Raw genomic sequence first — 20561 nt, forward strand, 5'->3', positions numbered from 1 at the left:
ACTGGGATTTACTGGGAGTTACTGGGGGGCACTGGGATTTACTGGGATTTACTGGGAGTTACTGGGAGGCACTGGGGGCACCGGGGGCACCGGGGGCACTGGGAGGCGCCGGAGGGGAACTGGGGAGCCCCGGTGCCCGGTCCCGGTGCCGGTCCCCCATTCCCGGTTCCCGGTCCCCCCATTCCAAGTCCCAATTCCCGGTTCCCCTTCCCCATTCGCGCCTCTCCGGTCCCGGTTCCCGGTCCCAATTCCCCATTCCCGTTCCCCCCGTTCCCGTTCCCGCCGCTCCGTTCCGTCCCCGCCCCTCCGCTTGGCCCCGCCCCTTGGCCCCGCCCTCTCCGCCGCCGCCGCCGCCGCCGCCGCCGCCGCCGCCGCCCTTTGTGTCCGCGCGTGGCCCCGGGCGCGGCGCTCACCGGCGATGGCGGCCCCGTGATGGCGGCACCGGGAGCCCCATGCGGGGGCCGCGGCCATGGGCAGGTCCTGGGCTTCGCCCACTGCAGTACGGACCGGGACCGGGAACCGGGACCGGGAACGGGAACGGGGAGCGGCACCGGGAACGGGGAGGGGCCGGGATGGAGGAGCGGGTACCGGAAACGGCACCGGGAGAGGCCGGGGCTGGGGAAATCGGGGATGAGGAACCGGGAACCGGGAGCGGGGAGCGGCACCGGGAGGGGGCCGGGGATGCGGGACCGGGGAGCGGCACCGGGAACGGGGAACGGAGCGCGGGGAGGGGCTGCGGGATGCGGGAGTGGCCGAGAAGCGGCGCCGGGAACCGGGAACCGGCACCGGGAACCGGGGAGCGGCACCGGGAAGCGGGAGGGGCCGGGGGTGGGGGACGGGGTACCGGGTACCGGGTACCGGGAACGGGGCGCGGGGAACGGGGAGGGGCTGCGGGATGCGGGAGGAACCGGGGAACGGCGAACCGGGTGTGGCCGGGGATGGGTCCGGTACCGGGAACCGGGACGGGGATGGGAGCACCGGGAAGCGGGGATGAACCGGTACCGGGAATGGGGGGATCGCGGCAGCACCGGGAGGGACCGGAGCTGCGGGAGTTACCGGGACCGGGAGTTACCGGGAGGGATCGGGACCGCGGGAACCGGGACACCGGGGACACCGGGGACAAAGATATCCGGGGCCACGGGACCGGGAGGCGCTGGGGATGGGGGGACCGGGAACGGGAATTACCGGGAACGGGGAGGAACCGGGGCCGGGAGCACCGGGAACGGGAATTACCGGGACCGGGAGCACCGGGAACGGGGAGGAACCGGGGCCGGGAGCACCGGGAACGGGGAATTACCGGGAATGGGAGCACCGGGAACGGGAATTACCGGGAACGGGAGCACCGGGAGCACCGGGAACGGGAATTACCGGGACCGGGAGCACCGGGAACGGGGAGGAACCGGGGTCGGGAGCACCGTGGATTCCCGGGCGGGGGTCCCGGGGGTCCCCGGACCAAGTTTGGGGTCCCCCCCTCAGAGGAGGCTCCGTCCACGGCCTCCACCACACCGGACTCCACCGAGGGTGAGCGGGACCCCCAAAATCCCCGAATTTACCCCAAAAACCCCAAATCCCGTCAGTGAACCCCAAATCTCCCAAGATTCACCCCAAAATTTATCCCAAAATTTATCCCAAAATTTATCCCAAAATTTACCCCAAAATTCACCCCAAAATTCACCCCACACCCCTCCCCAAAACCAACCCAAACCCCCCAAGGAACCCCAAAACCCCCAAATCTGCCCCAGCCCTGGCCAACGAACCCCAGAGCGCCCCAAATCCCCTCCAAATTTACCCCAAACCCCCCAAAACTCCTCAAACTGCCCCAAACCACTCTAATCCCCCCCAAAGGCCTCCTAAATCCCCCCCCAAATTTACCCCAAACCCACCCAATTTACCCCAAATCCCCCCAACCCCCCCCCAAATTTACCCCAAACCCACCCAATTTACCCCAATCCCCCTCAAACCTCTCCAAATCCACCCCAAAGTGCCCCAAAGCCCCCGAAATCTGCCCCCAGTTTAACCCCAAATCCCCCAAACCCACCCCAAATCCCCCGAAATCTCTCTGAAACCCCCCAATTTACCCCAAATCCACCCCAAACCTCCCTAAAACCCCCAAATTTACCCCAAACCCCCCAAATTTACCCCAAATCCCCCAATTTACCCCAAATCCACCCCAAACCTCCCTAATACCCCCAAATTTACCCCAAAGCCCCCCAATTTACCCCAAATCCCCCCAATTTACCCCAAATCCACCCAAAGTCCCCCAAACTCCCTGAATCCCCCCCAATTTACCCCAAAACCTCCCTAAATCGCCCCCAAATTCACCGCAAAATCCCCCCAAAATCCCCCCCCAATTTTACCCCAGTTTCGCTTCAGACCTCCCTGAACACCCCCAAATCCCCCCAAATTTGCCCCAAATCCACCCTAAACCTCCCTAAAACCCCCAGATTTCCCCTAAACCCCCCCCAAATTTACCCCAAACCCCCCAAATTTACCCCAAACCCCCCAAATTTACCCCAAAACCCCCCCCAATTTCCCCCAAACTCACCCCAAAATCCCCCCAAACCCACCCCAAAACCTCCCCAAATCCCCCCAAATTTCCCCCAAATCCCCCCAAATTTCCCCCAAACCCCCCCAAATTTCCCCCAAATCCCCCCAAATGTACCCCAAACCCCCCCAAATTTACCTCAAATTTACCCCAAACCCCCCCAAATTTACCCCAAACCCCCCCCCCCATCAGGCGGCCCCGAGGACCCCCCCCCTTTCCCGGAGCCCCCCGAGGATGATGACGATGATGATGATGATGACGATGATGATGAAGAAAATGAGGAGGGGCGGCGCTGCGTTGCCGCCCCTCCCCCCACGAGCTCACCTTCTCCTACATCGCCTTCGGGGGGGGAGGGGGAGGGGCAGGGGGACGGGGGGGGGGAGGGGCGGCCACGCCCCCCACCCCCACCCCCCCCACCGCAGGGGTCGCGCCCCTCCCCCACGCCTGAGCCCGGGGGGGGGCGGGGCCTCGGGGGGCCGGACCCCTCCCCCACCCCCCCCAAAAAGGACCCCAGCCCCAAAAAGGAGCCCGGGGACCCCAAACCCCCCCCCCCAAAAAAATTGGGGAGGGGGCGAGGGGGGATTTGGGGGGGGGGCGAGGAGGAGGAGGAGGAGGAGGAGGAGGAGAGCCAAGGGAGGAAGGGTGAGGATGGGGAAGGGGATTTGGGGGGGGGTTTGGGGGTCCCAGGGGGGGATTTGGGGGGGTCTGAAGGGGAATTTGGGGGTCCCTGGGGGGGGGGGGGGTCCGGGAGGGATTTGGGGGACGTCTGGGGGTCCCAGAGGGGAATTGGGGGGGTCCCTGTTTGGATTAGGGGGGATTTGGGGGGGGGTCCCAAGGGGGAAATTTGAGGAGGGGGGGGGGGGGAATTGAGGGGGGGTCTGGGGGGAAATTGGGGGGATTTTGGGGGTCCCCGGGGGTATTTGGGGGTCCCCGGGGGTATTTGGGGGGTCCCCGGGGGTATTTTGGGGGGTCCCCGGGGGTATTTGGGGGTCCCCCGGGGGTATTTTGGGGTCCCAGGGGTATTTGGGGGGTCCCAGGGGGTATTTGGGGGTCCCCGGGGGTATTTTGGGGGTCCCCGGGGGTATTTGGGGGGTCCCCGGGGGTATTTGGGGGGTCCCAGGGGGTATTTGGGGGTCCCCGGGGGTATTTGGGGGGTCCCAGGGGGTATTTTGGGGTCCCCGGGGGTATTTGGGACCCCCAGACCCCCCCTTTACCCCCCTGCCCCCCCCATTTCCCCCTCCCAGCATGCCCCGCGCCGCTCCCCTCCCCCCCCGCCAGGGGGCGCCCGCCCGGAGCCCCCCCCGAGCTTCGGCCCCGCCCCCTCCCGCCGCTCCCGACCAATCACCGGCCGCCGCGGGCGCTGACGGACAGGGTGAGCGGCCAATGGGAGCGCGCGGCGGCTCCGGTTGCGGGGAGGGGTCGCGCCGCCCCCCCGGCGCCATTGGAGGGTTAAAAATAGGGGGTGACCCCCCCCCCCCGCCCCCCCCCCACCCCCCAAAATAACGCGGGACCCCCCAAAATAACCCCGGGAGAGAGAACGGGAGAGAGACATGGAGGGAACCGGTGCGGACTGGGGGGGACTGGGATAAACTGGGGGGGGACTGGGGGGGATTGGGGGGGGACTGGGAGGGACTGGGGGGAACTGGGGGGGACTGGGGGGGACTGGGGGGGGACTGGGAGGGACTGGGGGGGATTGGGGGGAACTGGGGGGGGACTGGGAGGGACTGGGGGGGACTGGGGGGGACTGGGGGGGGACTGGGAGGGACTGGGGGGGACTGGGGGGGACTGGGGGGGACTGGGAGGGACTGGGGGGGACTCGGGGGGGATTGGGAGGGACTTGGGATAAACTGGGGGGGAACTGGGAGGAACTGGGGGGAACTGGGGGGGAACTGGGAGGAACTGGGGGGGGACTGGGGGGGAACCTGGGGGGGGAACTGGGAGGAACTGGGGAGGGACTTGGGGGGGACTGGGAGGGACTGGGAGGGATTGGGGGGAACCTGGGGGGGAACTGGGGGGGAACTGGGAGGGACTGGGAGGGACTTGGGGGGGACCTGGGGGGGATTGGGAGGGGACTGGGATAAACCTGGGGGGGGACTTGGGAGGGACTGGGGGGGGACTGGGGGGGACTGGAGGGAACTGGGGGGGGACTGGGAGGGGATTGGGGGGGAACTGGGGGGGATTGGGAGGGACTGGGATAAACTGGGAGGGACTGGGGAGGACTGGGGGGGACTGGTAAAGGGGTTAAAGGCGCATTCGGGGTTACTGGTTTGTACCGGGGGGGGGAACTGGGATAAACTGGGAGCGCCGGGAATTGAACTGGGCGAGACTGGGAGTCACCGGGGGGACACCGGGGGGGACACCGGGGAGGTGACGGTGGCAGCGACCCCCGGCTGTCCCCCGGCCGTCCCCAGCGTGGGAGCTGCTGCTGTGGCGCGTCCCGCGGCGCTCGGCGCTGGCGCTGCTGGCGGCGCTGCTGCTGCTGGGCTCCGTGTCCCGCTTCGGCGCCGTGGCCGTGCTGGCGCACGCGGCCCTGGCCGTGCTGGCCGTCACCGTGCCCCTGCGCCTGGCGCCGGCTGGCCCTGAGCGCGCTGCGGCCGCCGGGCAGCGGGCCCCCGGCCAGGTGAGTGGCACCTGAGGGAGGGTACCCGCGTGTCACCCCCAGCGTCCTCTCCCTGTCACCCCCAGTGTCCCCCCCCGTGTCACCCCCAGTGTCCCCCCGTGCCACCCCCGGCCAGGTGAGTCGCACCTGAGGGAGGGTACCTGCATGTCACCCCCAGTGTCCCCCCCGTGTCACCCCCAGTGTCCCCCCCAGTGTCCCCCCATGTCACCCCGGACAGGTGAGTGGCACCTGAGGGAGGGTACCTGCGTGTCACACCCAGTGTCCCCCCTGTGTCACCCCCCAGTGTCCACCCCCAGTGTCCCCCCCAGTGTCACACCCAGTGTCCCCTCCCTGTCACCCCCAGTGAGGTGACAACCCAGATGTCCCCTTCCTGCCACCCCCAGTGTCCCCTCCCTGCCACCCTCAGTGTCCCCTCCCTGCCACTGCCCACGGAGCCCCAAACCAGGTGAGTGACACCTGAGTGTCCCCTCGGGTGAGTGACACCCCCCAGTGTCCCCTCCCTGCCACCCCAAGAGAGATCAGGGTGGCCCTGGTGGCTTTGTCCCCATCCCTGTCCCCTTGTCCCTGTCCCCATCCCTGTCCCCATGTTTGTCCTCTGTCCCCATGACTGTCCTTCTGTCCCCAGTGCTGTCCCTCTGTCCTTCTGTCCCTGTCCCCAGCCCTGTCCCCGTGTCCCCAGCCCTGTCCCCATGTCCCCAACCCTGTCCCCATCCCTGTCCCCATGTCCCCAACCCTGTCCCCATGTCCCCAGCCCTGTCCCCATGTCCCTGTCCCCATCCCTGTCCCCATGTTTGTCCTCTGTCCCCATGACTGTCCTTCTGTCCCCAGTGCTGTCCCTCTGTCCTTCTGTCCCCGTGTCCCAGCCCTGTCCCCGTGTCCCCAGCCCTGTCCCCATGTCCCCAACCCTGTCCCTATGTCCCTGTCCTTCTGTCCCCATCGCTGTCCCCGTGTCCCCAGCCCTGTCCCCATGTCCCTGTCCTTCTGTCCCCATCGCTGTCCCCATGGCTGTCCCCTGTCCCCGTCCCTGTGGCTGTTCCCCTGGCACTGTCCTCCTGTCCCTGTCCCCATCCCTTCCTTGTCCCCAGGGCTGTCCCCGTGTCCCCGTGGCTGTCCCCATGTCCCCAGTCATGTCCCCAATGTCCCCGACGCTGTCCCCAATGTCCCCAGGGCACAGAGCCCCTCGGCGAGGAGCAGCAGCGGCGCTGGGCGCGCAGTGACCTTCACCCTCCTCTTCCTTGCGTGTCCCCAAGGCTGTCCCCAATGTCCCCAAGGCTGTCCCCGTGTCCCCAAGGCTGTCCCCCGTGTCCCCATGTCCCCAAGGCTGTCCCCAATGTCCCCGTGTCCCCAGCCATTGAGCGCAGCCCATGGTCGCTCAGCGAGGAGCAGCAGCAGCGCTGGGCACGCAGTGACCTTCACCCTCCTCTTCCTCGCGTGTCCCCAAGGCTGTCCCCATGTCCCCGTGTCCCCAAGGCTGTCCCCATGTCCCCAAGGCTGTCCCCGTGTCCCCAATGTCCCCAGGGCGCAACCATGGTCCCTGAGCGAGGAGCAGCAGCAGCGCTGGGGCACGCAGTGACCTTCACCCTCCTCTTCCTTGCGTGTCCCCAAGGCTGTCCCTATGTCCCCAATGTCCCCAATGTCCCCATGTCCCCCAATGTCCCCAATGTCCCCATGTCCCCAATGTCCCCAATGTCCCCGTGTCCCCAGGGCGCAGCCGTGGTCGCTCAGCGAGGAGCAGCAGCAGCGCTGGGCACGCAGTGACCTTCACCCTCCTCTTCCTTGCGTGTCCCCAAGGCTGTCCCCGTGTCCCCAAGGCTGTCCCCATGTCCCCAAGGCTGTCCCCGTGTCCCCAATGTCCCCAGGGGCGCAACCATGGTCCCTGAGCGAGGAGCAGCAGCAGCGCTGGGCACGCAGTGACCTTCACCCCGCCTCTTCCTCGCGTGTCCCCGTGTCCCCAAGGCTGTCCCCGTGTCCCCAAGGCTGTCCCCGTGTCCCCAATGTCCCCCGTGTCCCCAGGGCGCAGCCGTGGTCGCTCAGCGAGGAGCAGCAGCAGCGCTGGGCGCGGTTCCTGGCCCGGCACGTGGCGGCGGCCGCCCGGACGCTCACCCGGGCTCTTCCTGGTGCACAGCGTGCCCGAGTCCCTCAAGGTGACACCGGGGACACCGGGGGCAGTGGGGACATTGGGGACATTGGGGGGGTGTTGGGGGGAATGGGGGCATTGGGGACAGTGGGGGCATTGGGGACATTGGGGGAAACACAGGGGACATTGGGGGCAATGGGGACATTGGGGGGGACATTGGGGACATTGGGGGAACACAGGGGACATTGGGGGCAATGGGGACATTGGGGACATTGGGGGGACATTGGGGACATTGGGGGGACACAGGGGACATTGGGGACAGTGGGGGCAGTGGGGGGTGTTGGGGGGCAGTGGGGGACATTGGGGACATTGGGGGGACATTGGGGGGTGTTGGGGGGATTGGGGACATTGGGGGGACATTGGGGGCAATGGGGACATTGGGGACACTGGGAGATGTGGGTGACATTGGGGGTATTTCGGGGGACATTGGGGACATGGGGGGATTTGGGGACATTGGGGGGACATTGGGGGCATTTGGGACATTGAGGGGCATTGGGGGCAATGGGGACATGGGGGGCAATGGGGACAGCGGGCACCGGGCGCTGTGGGTGGCACGGGGGGGGGGGGGGGGGGTGGGTGGCACCGCCCGTGACGGTGACGGTGCCAATGTCACCTTGGTGGGCCGCAGTTTCGCCTTCCTGTTCTAACCTGCTGACCTACGTGGGGGCCGCCGTCAGCGGGGGTGACACTGCTGGCAGCGGGTACGAGAGGGGACACTGGGGACACTGGGGGGGCATTGGGGACATTGGGGACACTGGGGGGACATTGGGGAGACATTGGGGGGACACTGGGGACATTGGGGACATTGGGAACATTGGGGGGATTGGGGGCATTGGGGACATTGGGGGGACATTGGGGGCATTGGGGGAATTGGGGACATTGGGGGGGCATTGAGACTTTGGGGGGACATTGGGGACATTGGGGGATTGGGGGGATTGGGGACACTGGGGGGACATTGGGGACATTGGGGAGACACTGGGGACACTGGGGGAACACTGGGGGGATTGGGGACATTGGGGGGACATTGGGGGATTGGGGACATTGGGGACATTGGGGACATTGGGGGGATTGGGGACACTGGGGGGATTGGGGGACATTGTCCTCATTGTCCCCATTGTCCCCAATGTGGACACTGGGGACATTGGGGACACTGGGGACGCTGAGGGGATGATGAGGGGACATTGTGGACCCTCGGGGGACAGTTGGTGACCCCGCGGTGTCCCCACCATGTCCCCTCCCTGCCCAGGTGTCATCAGCGCCTTCACCTTCCCCGTGCTCTACCGGCGCCACCAGGTACGGCCACGCCTCCGGGTGGCACCTGAGGGGACATCGGTGACACCCGAGGGTGGCACTGCCACCACGGGGGGGAGGGTGACCATTGTGTCTGTCCCTAAATGTCCCTAAATGTCCCCAAATGTCCCCTCCAGGCCCAGATCGATCAATACCTGAGCCTGGCCCGGGGCCACCTGAGCCACCTGCGAGCCAGGTGAGTGTCACCAATGTCCCCAAAATGTCCCCCCAGTGTCCCCAATCCCCCCGATGTCCCCCCGATGTCCCCGCAGGGTCCTGGCCAAGCTGCCAAGTGCCAAAGTGAAGCCGCAGTGACACCGCTGTCCCCGCTGTCCCCGCCCCGAGGTGACAATGAGGAGGGGGGCGTGGCCATGGGGAGGAGGCCACGCCCCATTCGCGTCCTTTTAATTTAATTTAATTTAATTTAGTTTATTTTATTTCATTCTTGTCCTTCCAATTTAATAAAAACTCTTGTGACAAACCGGTGACAACGTGACAATGTCCCCCCACAATGTCCCCAAATTCCCCCAAATTTCCCCGAATTTTCCCTCAGATTTCCGCCCAAATGTCCCCAATGTCCCCCAATGCCCCCAGCGTCCCCACTTTTCCCAAAATGTCCCCAAATGTCCCCAAATTTCCGCCCCGCCCCGCCAAAAGCGCGCGAACGCGGCGCCTCAAGCCCCGCCCCCCTCCCGCTTTGGCCCCGCCCCTCCCCTGTCCTGATTGGTCGCCGCCCCGGCCCAGGCCCCGCCCCCGTTGCCATGGCCGCGGCCGTTGCCGCGCGACGTAAACACGGGACGCCGGACGTGTTGACGTCACCGGCGGGGAACGCCGTAACCGGGGAGACCCGCGCGGTGTTTACCGGGACGGGGAGCGCGGGAACCGCGGGAAAAACGGGGCGGGAAAATCCCCAGAGGGATCCCCGGGACCACCGAGAGCCGAGAGAGACCCCCCGGGACACCGGGAACGGCACGGAGACCCCCGGGACCACCGGGAACCGGGGAGACCCGCGCGGTGTTTACCGGGACGGGAGCGCGGGAACCGTGGGAAAACGGGGCGGGAAAAAACCCTCGGAAACCCGAGCGGGACCCTCGGGAACGGGACAGGGACCCCCGGGACCCTCGGAGCGGGGCTGACCCCGGAAAGCTGAGCGGGATCCCCGGGAACCGAGCGGAACCCCCGGAAACGGGGCTGGGACCCCCGGGATCCCGGGAACGGGGTTGAGAACACCGAGAGCCCACCGGGACCCCCGGGATCCCGGGACCGAGACCCCCGAGAACCGACCGGTAACGGGATAGGGACCCCCGGGACGGGACTGGGTCCCCCGGTACACCGGTAACGGGACAGAAAATCCCGAGACCCCCGGTACCCCGGTAACGGGACCCCCGGTCCGTGCCGGGCCCGGGAGCACCGGGAGCCACCGGCGGGGGCGGGGCCGGGGCCGGTGAATGAACGGTGACCCCGAGGGCGTGGGAACCGCCCCCCCCCCACACCGGGGGTGCCGCCGTGACTCAGCGCCGGTGCCGCAACGGGACCGGGACCCCCCGAACCGGGACCCCCCGATCCCACGGACCCCCAAACCGGGACCCGCCGGGACCCTCGGGAACCCGAACCGGGACCCTGAACCGGGAGCCCCGGACTCCGAACCGGGACCCTCCGGAACCCCGAACCGGGATCTCCAAGCCGGGACCCCCAAAGCGGGACCCTCCGGAGAACCCCCGGACCCCCGAACCGGGACCCCCCCCGGTACCGGGAACGGCTCCAGGCCGGGATGGCACCGGGGGGGGGGGTCCCGGTAGTACCGGGGGGGATTCCGGGGGTCTCATGGGGGATGTCCCGGGAGGTCACCGGGGGAAGCACCGTGGGGGGGGGGGGGGGGGGGTCCCGGGGATGCCCCGGTTGGTTTGGGGGTCCCGGGGGTCTCATGGGGGATGTCCCGGGGGTTACCGGAGGCTCCTCGGGGACACCGGGAGGTCACCGCGGGATGCACCGGAGGGAGGTACCGGGGATCCCCCGTTGGTCTGGGGGTCCCGGGGGTCTCGGGGGAGTTCCCGGTTCCCGGCGCCGCCTCCCGGGACCCTTCGTGCCGTTTCTAGAACGGGCGGGCCGTTCCCGTTTCTATTAATACGGGCGGGCGGCGGCGGCGGCGGCGGCGGCGGCGGCGGCGGAGGGAATCCCTGTGACGTCATTGCTAGGATACCAAACAAACACTCCAGACAAGGCCATATATGGCTAATTGCGTCACAGGAACTCCGGCGGGGCGGGGCCGGGGGATCCCCCCCGTTCCCGGCCCTCCCCGGGGCCTCTTAACGGCGGCGGCGCCTCCGGGAGCCTCAGACGGCGCCGGGCACCGACGGCACCGAGCCCGGGGGGTCCCGGTGGGCGCGGGGGGGGCCCGGGGGTCCCGCGGCGGCGGCGGAGGGGGCCGTGACGTCAGCGCGGGGGGGCGTGGCCCCGCCGTATAAAGCGGCGGGGCCGCCGCGAGCCCGTTCATTCATAAAACCGGACGCCGGCAGCGGCACCGGCGCCCGGCCGAGGGGACTGAGCGCGGCTCGGCGCGGATTTACCGGCGCTCGTAACGGAAACGGGGATTTATCCTGTACCGGGACAGCTTTGGGGGGTTTTGGCACCGGAGCGAGCGGAGCCGGTCGCGGACGGAGCGGGGAGTGTGAGGGGGGTTTGGAACGGAGCACCGGAGAGCGGAACGGACGGTACCGGAGATTATAGCGGGCGACCGGAGATCGGCACGGACGCTACCGGGGCTTTTAGCGGACAACCGGAGCTGGACGCGAACGGTACCGGAGCTTATAGCGGATAACCGGAGCTTTTAGCGGACAACCGGAGCTGGGGACGGACGCTACCGGAGCTTTTAGCGGACAACCGGAGCTGGGGACGGACGCTACCGGAGCTTTTAGCGGATAACCGGACGCACCGGAGCTCGGTACCGGCGAACCGGAGCTTGTAGCGGACGGTACCGGAGCTTTTATCGCATTACCGGACACACCGGCGCTCGGTACCGGAGCTTTTAGCGCACAACCGGAGCGCGGCACGGACACAGCGGAGCTCACAACCGCTGAACCGGGGCACGCCGGACACTCACCGGAGCCTGACCGGCGCACCGACCCGAGCCGCCCCGTGATGCCGCCGGCGCTAACGGCGTGACCCCGCAGCTTTGTGGCGGCGGGGCGGCCCCCGCGGCCCCGGGGCCATGTTCCAGGGGTTCCCCGGGGATTACGACTCGGGCTCCCGGTGCAGCTCGTCGCCCTCGGCCGAGTCGCAGTACCTGTCGCCGCTCGACTCCTTCGGGAGCCCCGCGGCCGCCGCCGGGGCCGCGCAGGTGAGCGCCGCCGGTACCGGGGGCGTGGGGCTGAGGAGGGGATGGGGAGGATGAGGAGGGCGAGGGGGGGAGGATGAAGCGGAGCGGCACCGGGGGGGCGGGGCCGTGCGTAAGCCGCGCGCAGTGACGTCGCGGGCGGCGGTGACGCGGCACGCACGCACGCAGAGCGCGCGGGTTATTTTTGGGGTGTCCCCTCCCCCCCCCCCCCCCCCCCCCCCCCTCCTCGCTCTTTGGTGCCGTTGCCAAGGGAGACGGGAGGTGGACACGCCCACCTCGCGGTGGGCACGCCCGCTTTGTGGCGGAGCCACGCCCACACGAGCGGGGTGAACGGGGGTTAGGCCACGCCCACTGGTGGGGATGGGCGCGCTCCCTCCGAGCCCTGGCCACGCCCCTCCGAGCCTTGGCCACGCCCTCCTCCGAGCCTTGGCCACGCCCCCTTGCGGATTTGGGGACCTCGGGGGGGTCCCAAAGGGTGGCGGTGCCACCTGAGGGTGGCGATGTCACCTGGGGACCCTCGGGGTCCCCTCCAGGGCTCGGATTTTGGGGAGGGGGCGACCAAAATTGGGCCCGAGATGGGTTTGGGGGTCCCTGGGGGTGACAGGGACACGAGGGTGTCACATCCCGCATCTGGACGGGGATGTCCCCAGCGATGTCCCCGTGTCCCCCGCTGCTCTGACCATGTCCCCAAGTGTCCCCCGCCTCTCTAACCCGTGTCCCCCCGTGTCCCCATCGGTGCCACCTCTCTAACCCGTGTCCCCCCGTGTCCCCCATGGCTCTGACCGGTGTCCCCATCGATGTCACCGCCTAACTGTGTCCCCAGGTGTCCCCAAGTGTCCCCCGCCTCTCTAACCCGTGTCCCCCCGTGTCCCCCACTTCTCTGACCGGTGTCCCCACCAATGTCACCGCCTAACTGTGTCCCCCCGTGTCCCCAAGTGTCCCCCGCCTCTCTAACCCGTGTCCCCCCGTGTCCCCATCGGTGTCACCTCTCTAACCCGTGTCCCCCCGTGTCCCCCATGGCTCTGACCGTGTCCCCCCCGTGTCCCCTGGGGGACATGCCCGGCTCCTTCGTGCCCACCGTCACCGCCATCACAGCATGGGTGTCACTGCTCTGACCGTGTCCCCAAGTGTCCCCATGGCTCTAACCCCTGTCCCCCGTGTCCCCAAGTGTCCCCGTCGCTGTCACCCCTCTAACCGTGTCCCCCCGTGTCCCCCATGGCTCTAACCGTGTCCCCCCGTGTCCCCTGTGTCCCCAAGTGTCCCCGTCGCTGTCACCCCTCTAACCGTGTCCCCCCGTGTCCCCTGGGGGACATGCCCGGCTCCTTCGTGCCCACCGTCACCGCCATCACGGCATGGGTGTCACTGCTCTGACCGTGTCCCCAAGTGTCCCCATGGCTCTAACCCCTGTCCCCCGTGTCCCCAAGTGTCCCCATCGGTGTCCCCCATGGCTCTGACCGTGTCCCCCCGTGTCCCCCCGTGTCCCCTGGGGGACATGCCCGGCTCCTTCGTGCCACCGTCACCGCCATCACGGCATGGGTGTCACTGCTCTGACCGTGTCCCCGGCGCTGTCACCCCTCTAACCGTGTCCCCCCGTGTCCCCCCGTGTCCCCGCAGGAGTGCAGCGCCCTGGGGGACATGCCCGGCTCCTTCGTGCCCACCGTGACCGCCATCACCACCAGCCAGGACCTGCAGTGGCTGGTGCAGCCCACGCTCATCTCCTCGGTGGCCCCGGGGGCCGCCATGGCGCAGCCGCCCCCGCCGCCCCCCGCCCTGGACCCCTACGAGCTGCCCGGGCCGAGCTACGGCGGCCCCGGCTTGGGCGGCGGCGGCTTCGGGGCCGCACCGGCACCGGCACCGGGAGCGGCACCGGGAGCGGCACCGGGAGGCAGAGCCCCGAGGGCACGGGCGCGGCGGGGCCGCGAGGAGACGGTGAGAGGGGACACGGGGGGACGGACGGGGGGACAGACAGAGGGACAGACAGAGGGACAGACAGAGGGACAGGGGCATGGACGGGACAGTGAGAGGGGACACGGGGGACAGACAGGGGGACGGACAGAGGGGCAGACAGAGGGACAGACAGAGGGACAGGGGCACGGACGGGACAGTGAGAGGGGACACGGGGGGACGGACGGGGGGACGGACAGGGGGACAGACAGAGGGACAGGGGCACGGACGGGACAGTGAGAGGGGACACGGGGGACAGACAGGTGGACGGACAGAGGGACAGACAGGGGACAGACAGGGGCATGGACGGGACAGTGAGAGGGGACACGGGGGACAGACAGAGGGACAGACAGAGGGACAGGGGCACGGACGGGACAGTGAGAGGGGACACGGGGGGACGGACAGAGGGACAGGGTAGGATGGAGGGGATGGACGGGACGGAGGAGACGGTGAGAGGGGACGGACAGACAGACAGGGGGGCACGAGGGACAGAGGGAATGGAGGGGACAGACGGACAGACAGGGGGATGGAGGGATGGAGGCGGACAGGGGACAGACAGAGGGACAGGGGGGACACAGGAGACGGTGAGAGGGGACAGACGGACAGAGGGATGGAGGGGACAGACAGGGGGGACAGAGGGACAGACAGGGGGGACATGAGAGGGCAGAGGGACAAGGGGGACACAGGGGATTGAGGGACAGACAGGGGGACAGACAGGGGGACAGAGGGACAGACAGGGGGACAGAGGGACAGACAGGGGACAGACAGGGGGACAGAGGGGATTGAGGGACAGACAGAGGGACAGGGGGACAGACAGGGGGACAGACAGGGGACAGACAGGGGCATGGACGGGACAGTGAGAGGGGACACGGGGGGACGGACGGGGGGACAGACAGAGGGACAGACAGGGGACAGACAGAGGGACAGGGGCATGGACGGGACAGTGAGAGGGGACACGGGGGACAGACAGGGGGACGGACAGAGGGACAGACAGAGGGACAGGGGCACGGACGGGACAGTGAGAGGGGACACGGGGGACAGACAGGGGGACGGACGGACAGACAGGGGGACAGGGGACAGACGGGGGACAGAGGGACAGACGGGGGGCAGAGGGACAGACAGGGGGACAGAGGGACAAGGGGGACACAGGGGATTCAGGGACAGACAGAGGGACAGGGGGCAGACAGGGGACAGAGGGACAAACAGGGGGACACAGGGGGACACAGGGGACAGACGGGGGGACAGAGGGGATTGAGGGACAGACAGGGGGACAGAGGGACAAGGGGGACAGACAGAGGGACAGAGGGACAAACAGGGGGACACAGGGGGACACAGGGGACAGACGGGGGGACAGAGGGGATTGAGGGACAGACAGAGGGACAGGGGACAGACAGGGGGACAGACGGGGGGACACCGGGTGGCACCGGGTGACGCTGCTGCCCCCCGTGCCCGCAGCTGACCCCCGAGGAGGAGGAGAAGCGCCGCGTGCGGCGGGAGCGGAACAAACTGGCGGCGGCCAAATGTCGCAACCGGCGCCGCGAGCTGACGGACCGGCTGCAGGCGGTGAGTATCGCGGCGCTATCGCGACACCATCGCGACACCGCCAGGGGGCGGCATCTGAGTGACGTTATCGGGACGTTATCGCGACATTATCGCGACGGCAATCGCCGCCGGGGGGTGGCACTATTGTGACGCTATCGCGACATTATAGCGACGCTATCGCGACGGCAATCCCTTCCAGGGGGCGGCATTTCAGTGACGTTATCGCGACGTTATCGTGACATTGCCGCGACAGCAATCGCCGCCAGGGGGTGGCGTTGTCCCCAAGGGCCCGCGGTGTCGCCGGTGATGGTGGCGGTGTCCTCGGACTTGGGGACGTTTGGGGACATCGAGAGGGGAGTTGGGGACATTTGGGGACATCAGGAGAGGACAGGGATGTCACCAGCTGGTGGTGATGTCCTCGGAGTTGGGGACGTTTGGGGACATCAGGAGAGGACAGGGATGTCACCGGTGATGGTGGCGATGTCCTCGGACTTGGGGACGTTTGGGGACATCAGGCGGGGACAGGAGTGTCACCGGTGATGGTGGCGATGTCCTCGGAGTTGGGGACATTTGGGGACATCAGGAGAGGACAGGAGTGTCACCGGTGATGGTGGCGATGTCCTCGGAGTTGGGGACATCAGGAGGGGACAGGCGGACGCCCAGAGATGTCCCCAGGCTTGGGGACATCCGAGGGGACAGAATGAGGACAGTGCCATCAGTGGGGACAAGGGGACAAAGGAAGGGACAGACGGACACTTAGGAGGAGGGATGTCCCCAGGTTTGGGGACGTCTGAGGGGACACCCAGGGATGGACGGACAGAGACCCAGACGGACACTCAGGGCCACAGGAGGGCCACGAGGAGCCCGGGTGCCACCTGGGGGGACACCTGCAGGTGTCACCGTGTCCCTGATGTCTCTGTCCCCAGGCTTGGGGACATCTGAGGGGACACTCAGGGACACCTGGGGACATTGCCAGGTCACTGATGTCGCTGTCCCCGGACTTGGGGACACCCAGGGATGGACGGACAGAGACCCAGACGGACGCGCAGGGACACGGGAGGGTGACAAAGACCCTGGCGGCACTCAGGGGGACACGGCAATGCCACAGAGACCCTGGTGACACTCAGAGGGACAAGGAGGGCCACAGCGACATCTGGGGACACCTGGGGACATCCGAGGGGGACACTCAGGGACGGACGGACGGACGGACAGAGACCCAGACAGACTTGCAGTGACACGGGAGGGCCACAGGAGGGCGACAAAGACCCCGGTGACGCTCGGTGCCACCTGGGGACACCCGAGGGGACACCCAGGGCCACCTGCAGGTGTCCCCGTGTCCCTGATGTCTCTGTCCCCGGGCTTGGGGACACCCGAGGGGACACCCAGGGCCACCTGCAGATGTCCCCGTGTCCCTGATGTCTCTGTGCCCGGGCTTGGGGACATCTGAGGGGACACTCAGGGACACCTGCAGGTGTCCCCGTGTCCCTGATGTCTCTGTCCCCGGGCTTGGGGACATCTGAGGGGACACTCAGGGACACCTGGGGACACCCAGGGACGGACGGACGGACGGAGACCCAGACGGACGCGCAGGGACACGGGAAGGGACAGCGACCCCAAGGGACACTTGGGGACATTGCCAGGTCACCGATGGCGCTGTCCCCAGACTTGGGGACGCCCAGAAGGGCACGCAGTGACACGGGAGGGCGGCAAAGACCCCGGGGACGCTCAGGGGGGCGCGACGATGGCGCAGAGACCCCGGCGACGCTCGGCGCCGCCCGGGGACACCCGTGGGGACACCCGGGGCCACCCGCGGGCGCCGCCGCGTCCCTGACCGCGCCCGCCCCGCAGGAGACGGACCAGCTGGAGGAGGAGAAGGCCGAGCTGGAGTCGGAGATCGCCGAGCTGCGCAAGGAGAAGGAGCGCCTGGAGTTCGTGCTGGTGGCGCACGCCCCGGCCTGCAAGGTCCCCTTCGAGGACGTCGCCGCGGCCGTGCCCGCGGTGCCCTCCGCCGCCGCGCCCGTCTCCTCCGAGGTGAGCAGCCCCGGCGAGGCCCCGCCGCCGCCGCCGCCGCCGCCGCTGCCGTGGTTCCTCGTGCCGCAGGGTCCCGTCCCCGGCGCCTGCTGCTGGGGAGCCCCTAACGCGGCGCCCCCCGCGTTTGTGTCCCCCCACCCAGAGGGAAACTCCTCCTCATCATCCTCATCCTCCTCCTCCTCCTCATCCTCCTCGCGCGGAGCCTCGCGCCAGCGGCGGAGCGGCGGCGGCGGCGGCGGCGACCACCGGGGCTCCTCCTCCTCCTCCTCCTCCTCCTCGGACTGCCTGAGCTCCCCCTCGCTCTTCGCGTTGTGAACGGGGCAGGTGGCGCTCGGCCGCCTCCGCGCGTGTCCCCTTTGTGGCCTCCAGGTGTCACCTCCACCCTCTGCAGGTGGCGCTCGGCCGCCTCCGCGCGTGTCCCCTTTGTGGCCTCCAGGTGGTGTCACTTTGTCACCTCCAGGTGACACCTCCGCGTCACCCCCGCCTCCGGGCTTCGTCCTCCTCGGAGCGCCCGAGCTCCGCCCTCGCGTTGTGAATGGGGAGAGGTGGCGCTTTGTCGCCTCCGTGTGTCCCCTTTGTCACCTCCAGGTGTCGCCTCCACCCTCTGCAGGTGGCGCTCGGGCACCTCCGTGCGTCCCCTTTGTCACCTGCAGGTGTCACTTTGTCACCTTCACGGGGCTCCTCCTCCTCCTCCTCCTCCTCGGACCGCCTGAGCTCCCCCTCGCGTTGTGAACGGGACAGGTGGCACTTGGTCACCTCTGTGTCCCCTTTGTCACCTCCAGGTGACACCTCCAGGTCACCTCCACCTGTGCTGGTTTTTTTGGTGGTGTTTTTTTTTTGTTTGTTTGTTTGTTTGTTTCCCACCCCCGGTTTTGGTGGGATTTTTTGTTTTGTTTTTTTTTTCCCCCGGTTCTGGTGGGATTCGTTATTTTTCGTGGGTTTTTTCCCCCCTGATTTTTTTTTTTTTTTTGGTTTGGTTTTTTTTTTTTTTTTTTTTTTGGTGCCGGTTTTGGCTGATCCTGGTTCTTGTCACCTCCTGGCGGGGTCGCTCCGGGATTCTTTGTCCCTTCTGGAGATGTCCCCACCCCGTTCAGCACCTTCTCGCGGTGTCCCTGTCACCTCAGCGGTGCCTGGAGGTGCCACCACCCACAGGAGGTTTCGTGTCACCTCCGAGGTGACCACGAGGGTCCCTCCAGGACCTCTGTGCCCCTGGAGATGTCCCAGCCCGCCCCTGGTGACACCCGAGGTGTCCCCGAGCCCTCGCTGAAGGTCCCCAGGAGGGTCCCGGTGCCGTCTCCACCCCTTTGGAGATGCCACCACCGTGTGTCCCCGTCCCCACCCCCAGAAGGTCCCTGTGTCATTTCTGTCCCCCTGGCGCTGGCCCGCGTCCCCCGAGGGGCTCCAGGGGCCACCGCCACCCTCTCCAGGTGTCACTTTGTCACCTGCATGTCCCCCGAGGGCCACCGGGTGTCCCCTGCAGGTGCCACCGGCGGGTCACCTCCGACTTTGTCACCTCCGTGTCCCTTTCAGGGGGTCCCTGCACCTCCAGGTGCCACCTCCAGGTGTGTCCCACCTGTCCCCTCCCGTGTCCCCGCCCCCGCTTGGCCTTGGCTCCGCCCCCCTCCCCCCCAAGCCCCCCCCCCCCGTATATAAATCTATTTTTGTTGCGCGGGAGATGTTTAATTTTTTATTATTAATTATATCGAGGATAATTATTGTTCGTGCCGTGTTCGTGCCCACCCGGGGGTCTCACCGCCCCCCCCCTCCCCCCCCCTCTCGGGGGTCTCTGCCCCTCCCCTCCCTCCCCCCCCCCCCCGGTCCGCGCTCGTTTCCCCATCCCCCACCCCCCCCCCCCCTAAAACGTGGCCAATAAAAGCTTGAGCGGCTCCCGCGGCCCCCGTGGTGTTTTTGGGGTGAATTGGGGAGGTTTTGGGGGTCTGGGGGAGGTTTTGGGGGTCTGGGGGAGGTTTTGGGGTGAATTGGGGAGGTTTTGGGGGGTCTGGGGGAGGTTTTGGGGGTCTGGGGGAGGTTTTGGGGTGAATTGGGGAGGTTTTGGGGGTCTGGGGGAGGTTTTGGGGGGTCTGGGGGAGGTTTTGGGGGGTCTGGGGGAGATGCCCCCCGCTCGCCTGCAGTTCCGGCAGTGACCGCCAGGGGGAGCGCGGGGAGAGGAACTGAGCGGGGCGCGCTCCCAGTTTGGGGGGGGCGCTCCCAGTCTGGGGGATTCCCTCCCAGTCTGGGGGATTCTCTCCCAGTTTGGGGGATTCCCTCCCAGTTTGGGGGATTCTCTCCCAGTTTGGGGGATTCCCTCCCAGTTTGGGGGATTCTCTCCCAGTCTGGGGGATTCTCTCCCAGTTTGGGGGATTCTCTCCCAGTTTGGGGGATTCTCTCCCAGTTTGGGGGATTCCCTCCCAGTTTGGGGGATTCTCTCCCAGTTTGGGGGATTCTCTCCCAGTTTGGGGGATTCTCTCCCAGTTTGGGGGATTCCCTCCCAGTCTGGGGGATTCCCTCCCAGTTTGGGGGATTCCCTCCCAGTTTGGGGGATTCTCTCCCAGTTTGGGGGATTCCCTCCCAGTTTGGGGGATTCTCTCCCAGTCTGGGGACTCCTTTCCCAGTTCAGGAGATCCTGATCCCAGTTTTCAGGTTTCTCTCCCAGTTTTCGGGTTTCTCTCCCAGTTTTTGGGATTCCCTCCCAGTTTTTGGGATTCTCTCCCAGTTTTTGGGATTCTCTCCCAGTTTTTGGGATTCGCTCCCAGTTTCGGGACTCCTTTCCCAGTTTTTGGGATCCTTTCCCAGTTTTTGGGATCCTTTCCCGGTTTTTGGGATTTGCTCCCAGTTTTTGGGACCCTCTCCCAATTTGTTTGTCCCCAAATGTCCCCAACTGTCCCCAAAGTGTCCCGCGCCCCCTCCCAGCCCCGGTGTCGTCCCCCTTTCCCGGCGCCCCCGTTCCCTTTCCCGAGGCTGTCACCCCCTCCCCAAATATCCCCAAAGTGTCCCCAAACTGTCCCCAAGTGTCCCAAACTGCCCCCAAACTGTCCCAAACTGTCCCAAACTGTCCCAAAACTGTCCCAAACTGTCCCCAAACTGCCCCCAAACTGTCCCCCAAGTGTCGCCAAACTGT

The 20561-nt window shown here is 67.2% G+C and overlaps 2 protein-coding genes across 2 annotated transcripts; both read left to right on the plus strand.

Moving 5' to 3' along the window:
* The first annotated feature begins 383 nt into the window (after window positions 1-383).
* Window positions 384-9073, plus strand: LOC131570490 (proline-rich protein 2-like). The gene is made up of 9 exons (XM_058822844.1): window positions 384-499; window positions 1477-1521; window positions 2738-3187; window positions 3790-3917; window positions 4957-5165; window positions 7179-7309; window positions 8549-8595; window positions 8730-8788; window positions 8865-9073. The coding sequence occupies exons 1-9, from the start codon at window positions 433-435 to the stop codon at window positions 8905-8907; spliced, it is 1179 nt and encodes a 392-aa protein (XP_058678827.1). The 5' UTR covers window positions 384-432; the 3' UTR covers window positions 8908-9073.
* Window positions 9074-11632: 2559 nt separating this feature from the next.
* Window positions 11633-18230, plus strand: FOSB (FosB proto-oncogene, AP-1 transcription factor subunit). The gene is made up of 5 exons (XM_058822886.1): window positions 11633-11929; window positions 13541-13855; window positions 15326-15433; window positions 17261-17767; window positions 17835-18230. The coding sequence occupies exons 1-4, from the start codon at window positions 11801-11803 to the stop codon at window positions 17756-17758; spliced, it is 1050 nt and encodes a 349-aa protein (XP_058678869.1). The 5' UTR covers window positions 11633-11800; the 3' UTR covers window positions 17759-17767; window positions 17835-18230.
* The last annotated feature ends 2331 nt before the right edge of the window (window positions 18231-20561 follow it).

The sequence above is a fragment of the Ammospiza caudacuta genome, chromosome 35, assembly GCF_027887145.1.
Source record: "Ammospiza caudacuta isolate bAmmCau1 chromosome 35, bAmmCau1.pri, whole genome shotgun sequence".
Lineage (NCBI taxonomy): Eukaryota > Metazoa > Chordata > Aves > Passeriformes > Passerellidae > Ammospiza > Ammospiza caudacuta.

Coding starts and splice junctions, on each gene's coding strand:
- FOSB (XM_058822886.1), top strand. CDS start 11,801: ATGTTCCAGGGGTTCCCCGGGGATTACGACTCGGGCTCCCGGTGCAGC. Junction 11,930..13,540: donor CCGCCGCCGGGGCCGCGCAG/GTGAGCGCCGCC, acceptor GTGTCCCCGCAG/GAGTGCAGCGCCCTGGGGGA. Junction 15,434..17,260: donor TGACGGACCGGCTGCAGGCG/GTGAGTATCGCG, acceptor CCCGCCCCGCAG/GAGACGGACCAGCTGGAGGA.
- LOC131570490 (XM_058822844.1), top strand. CDS start 433: ATGGCGGCACCGGGAGCCCCATGCGGGGGCCGCGGCCATGGGCAGGTC. Junction 500..1,476: donor CCTGGGCTTCGCCCACTGCA/GTACGGACCGGG, acceptor TCCCCCCCTCAG/AGGAGGCTCCGTCCACGGCC. Junction 3,918..4,956: donor CGCGGGCGCTGACGGACAGG/GTGAGCGGCCAA, acceptor GGCCGTCCCCAG/CGTGGGAGCTGCTGCTGTGG.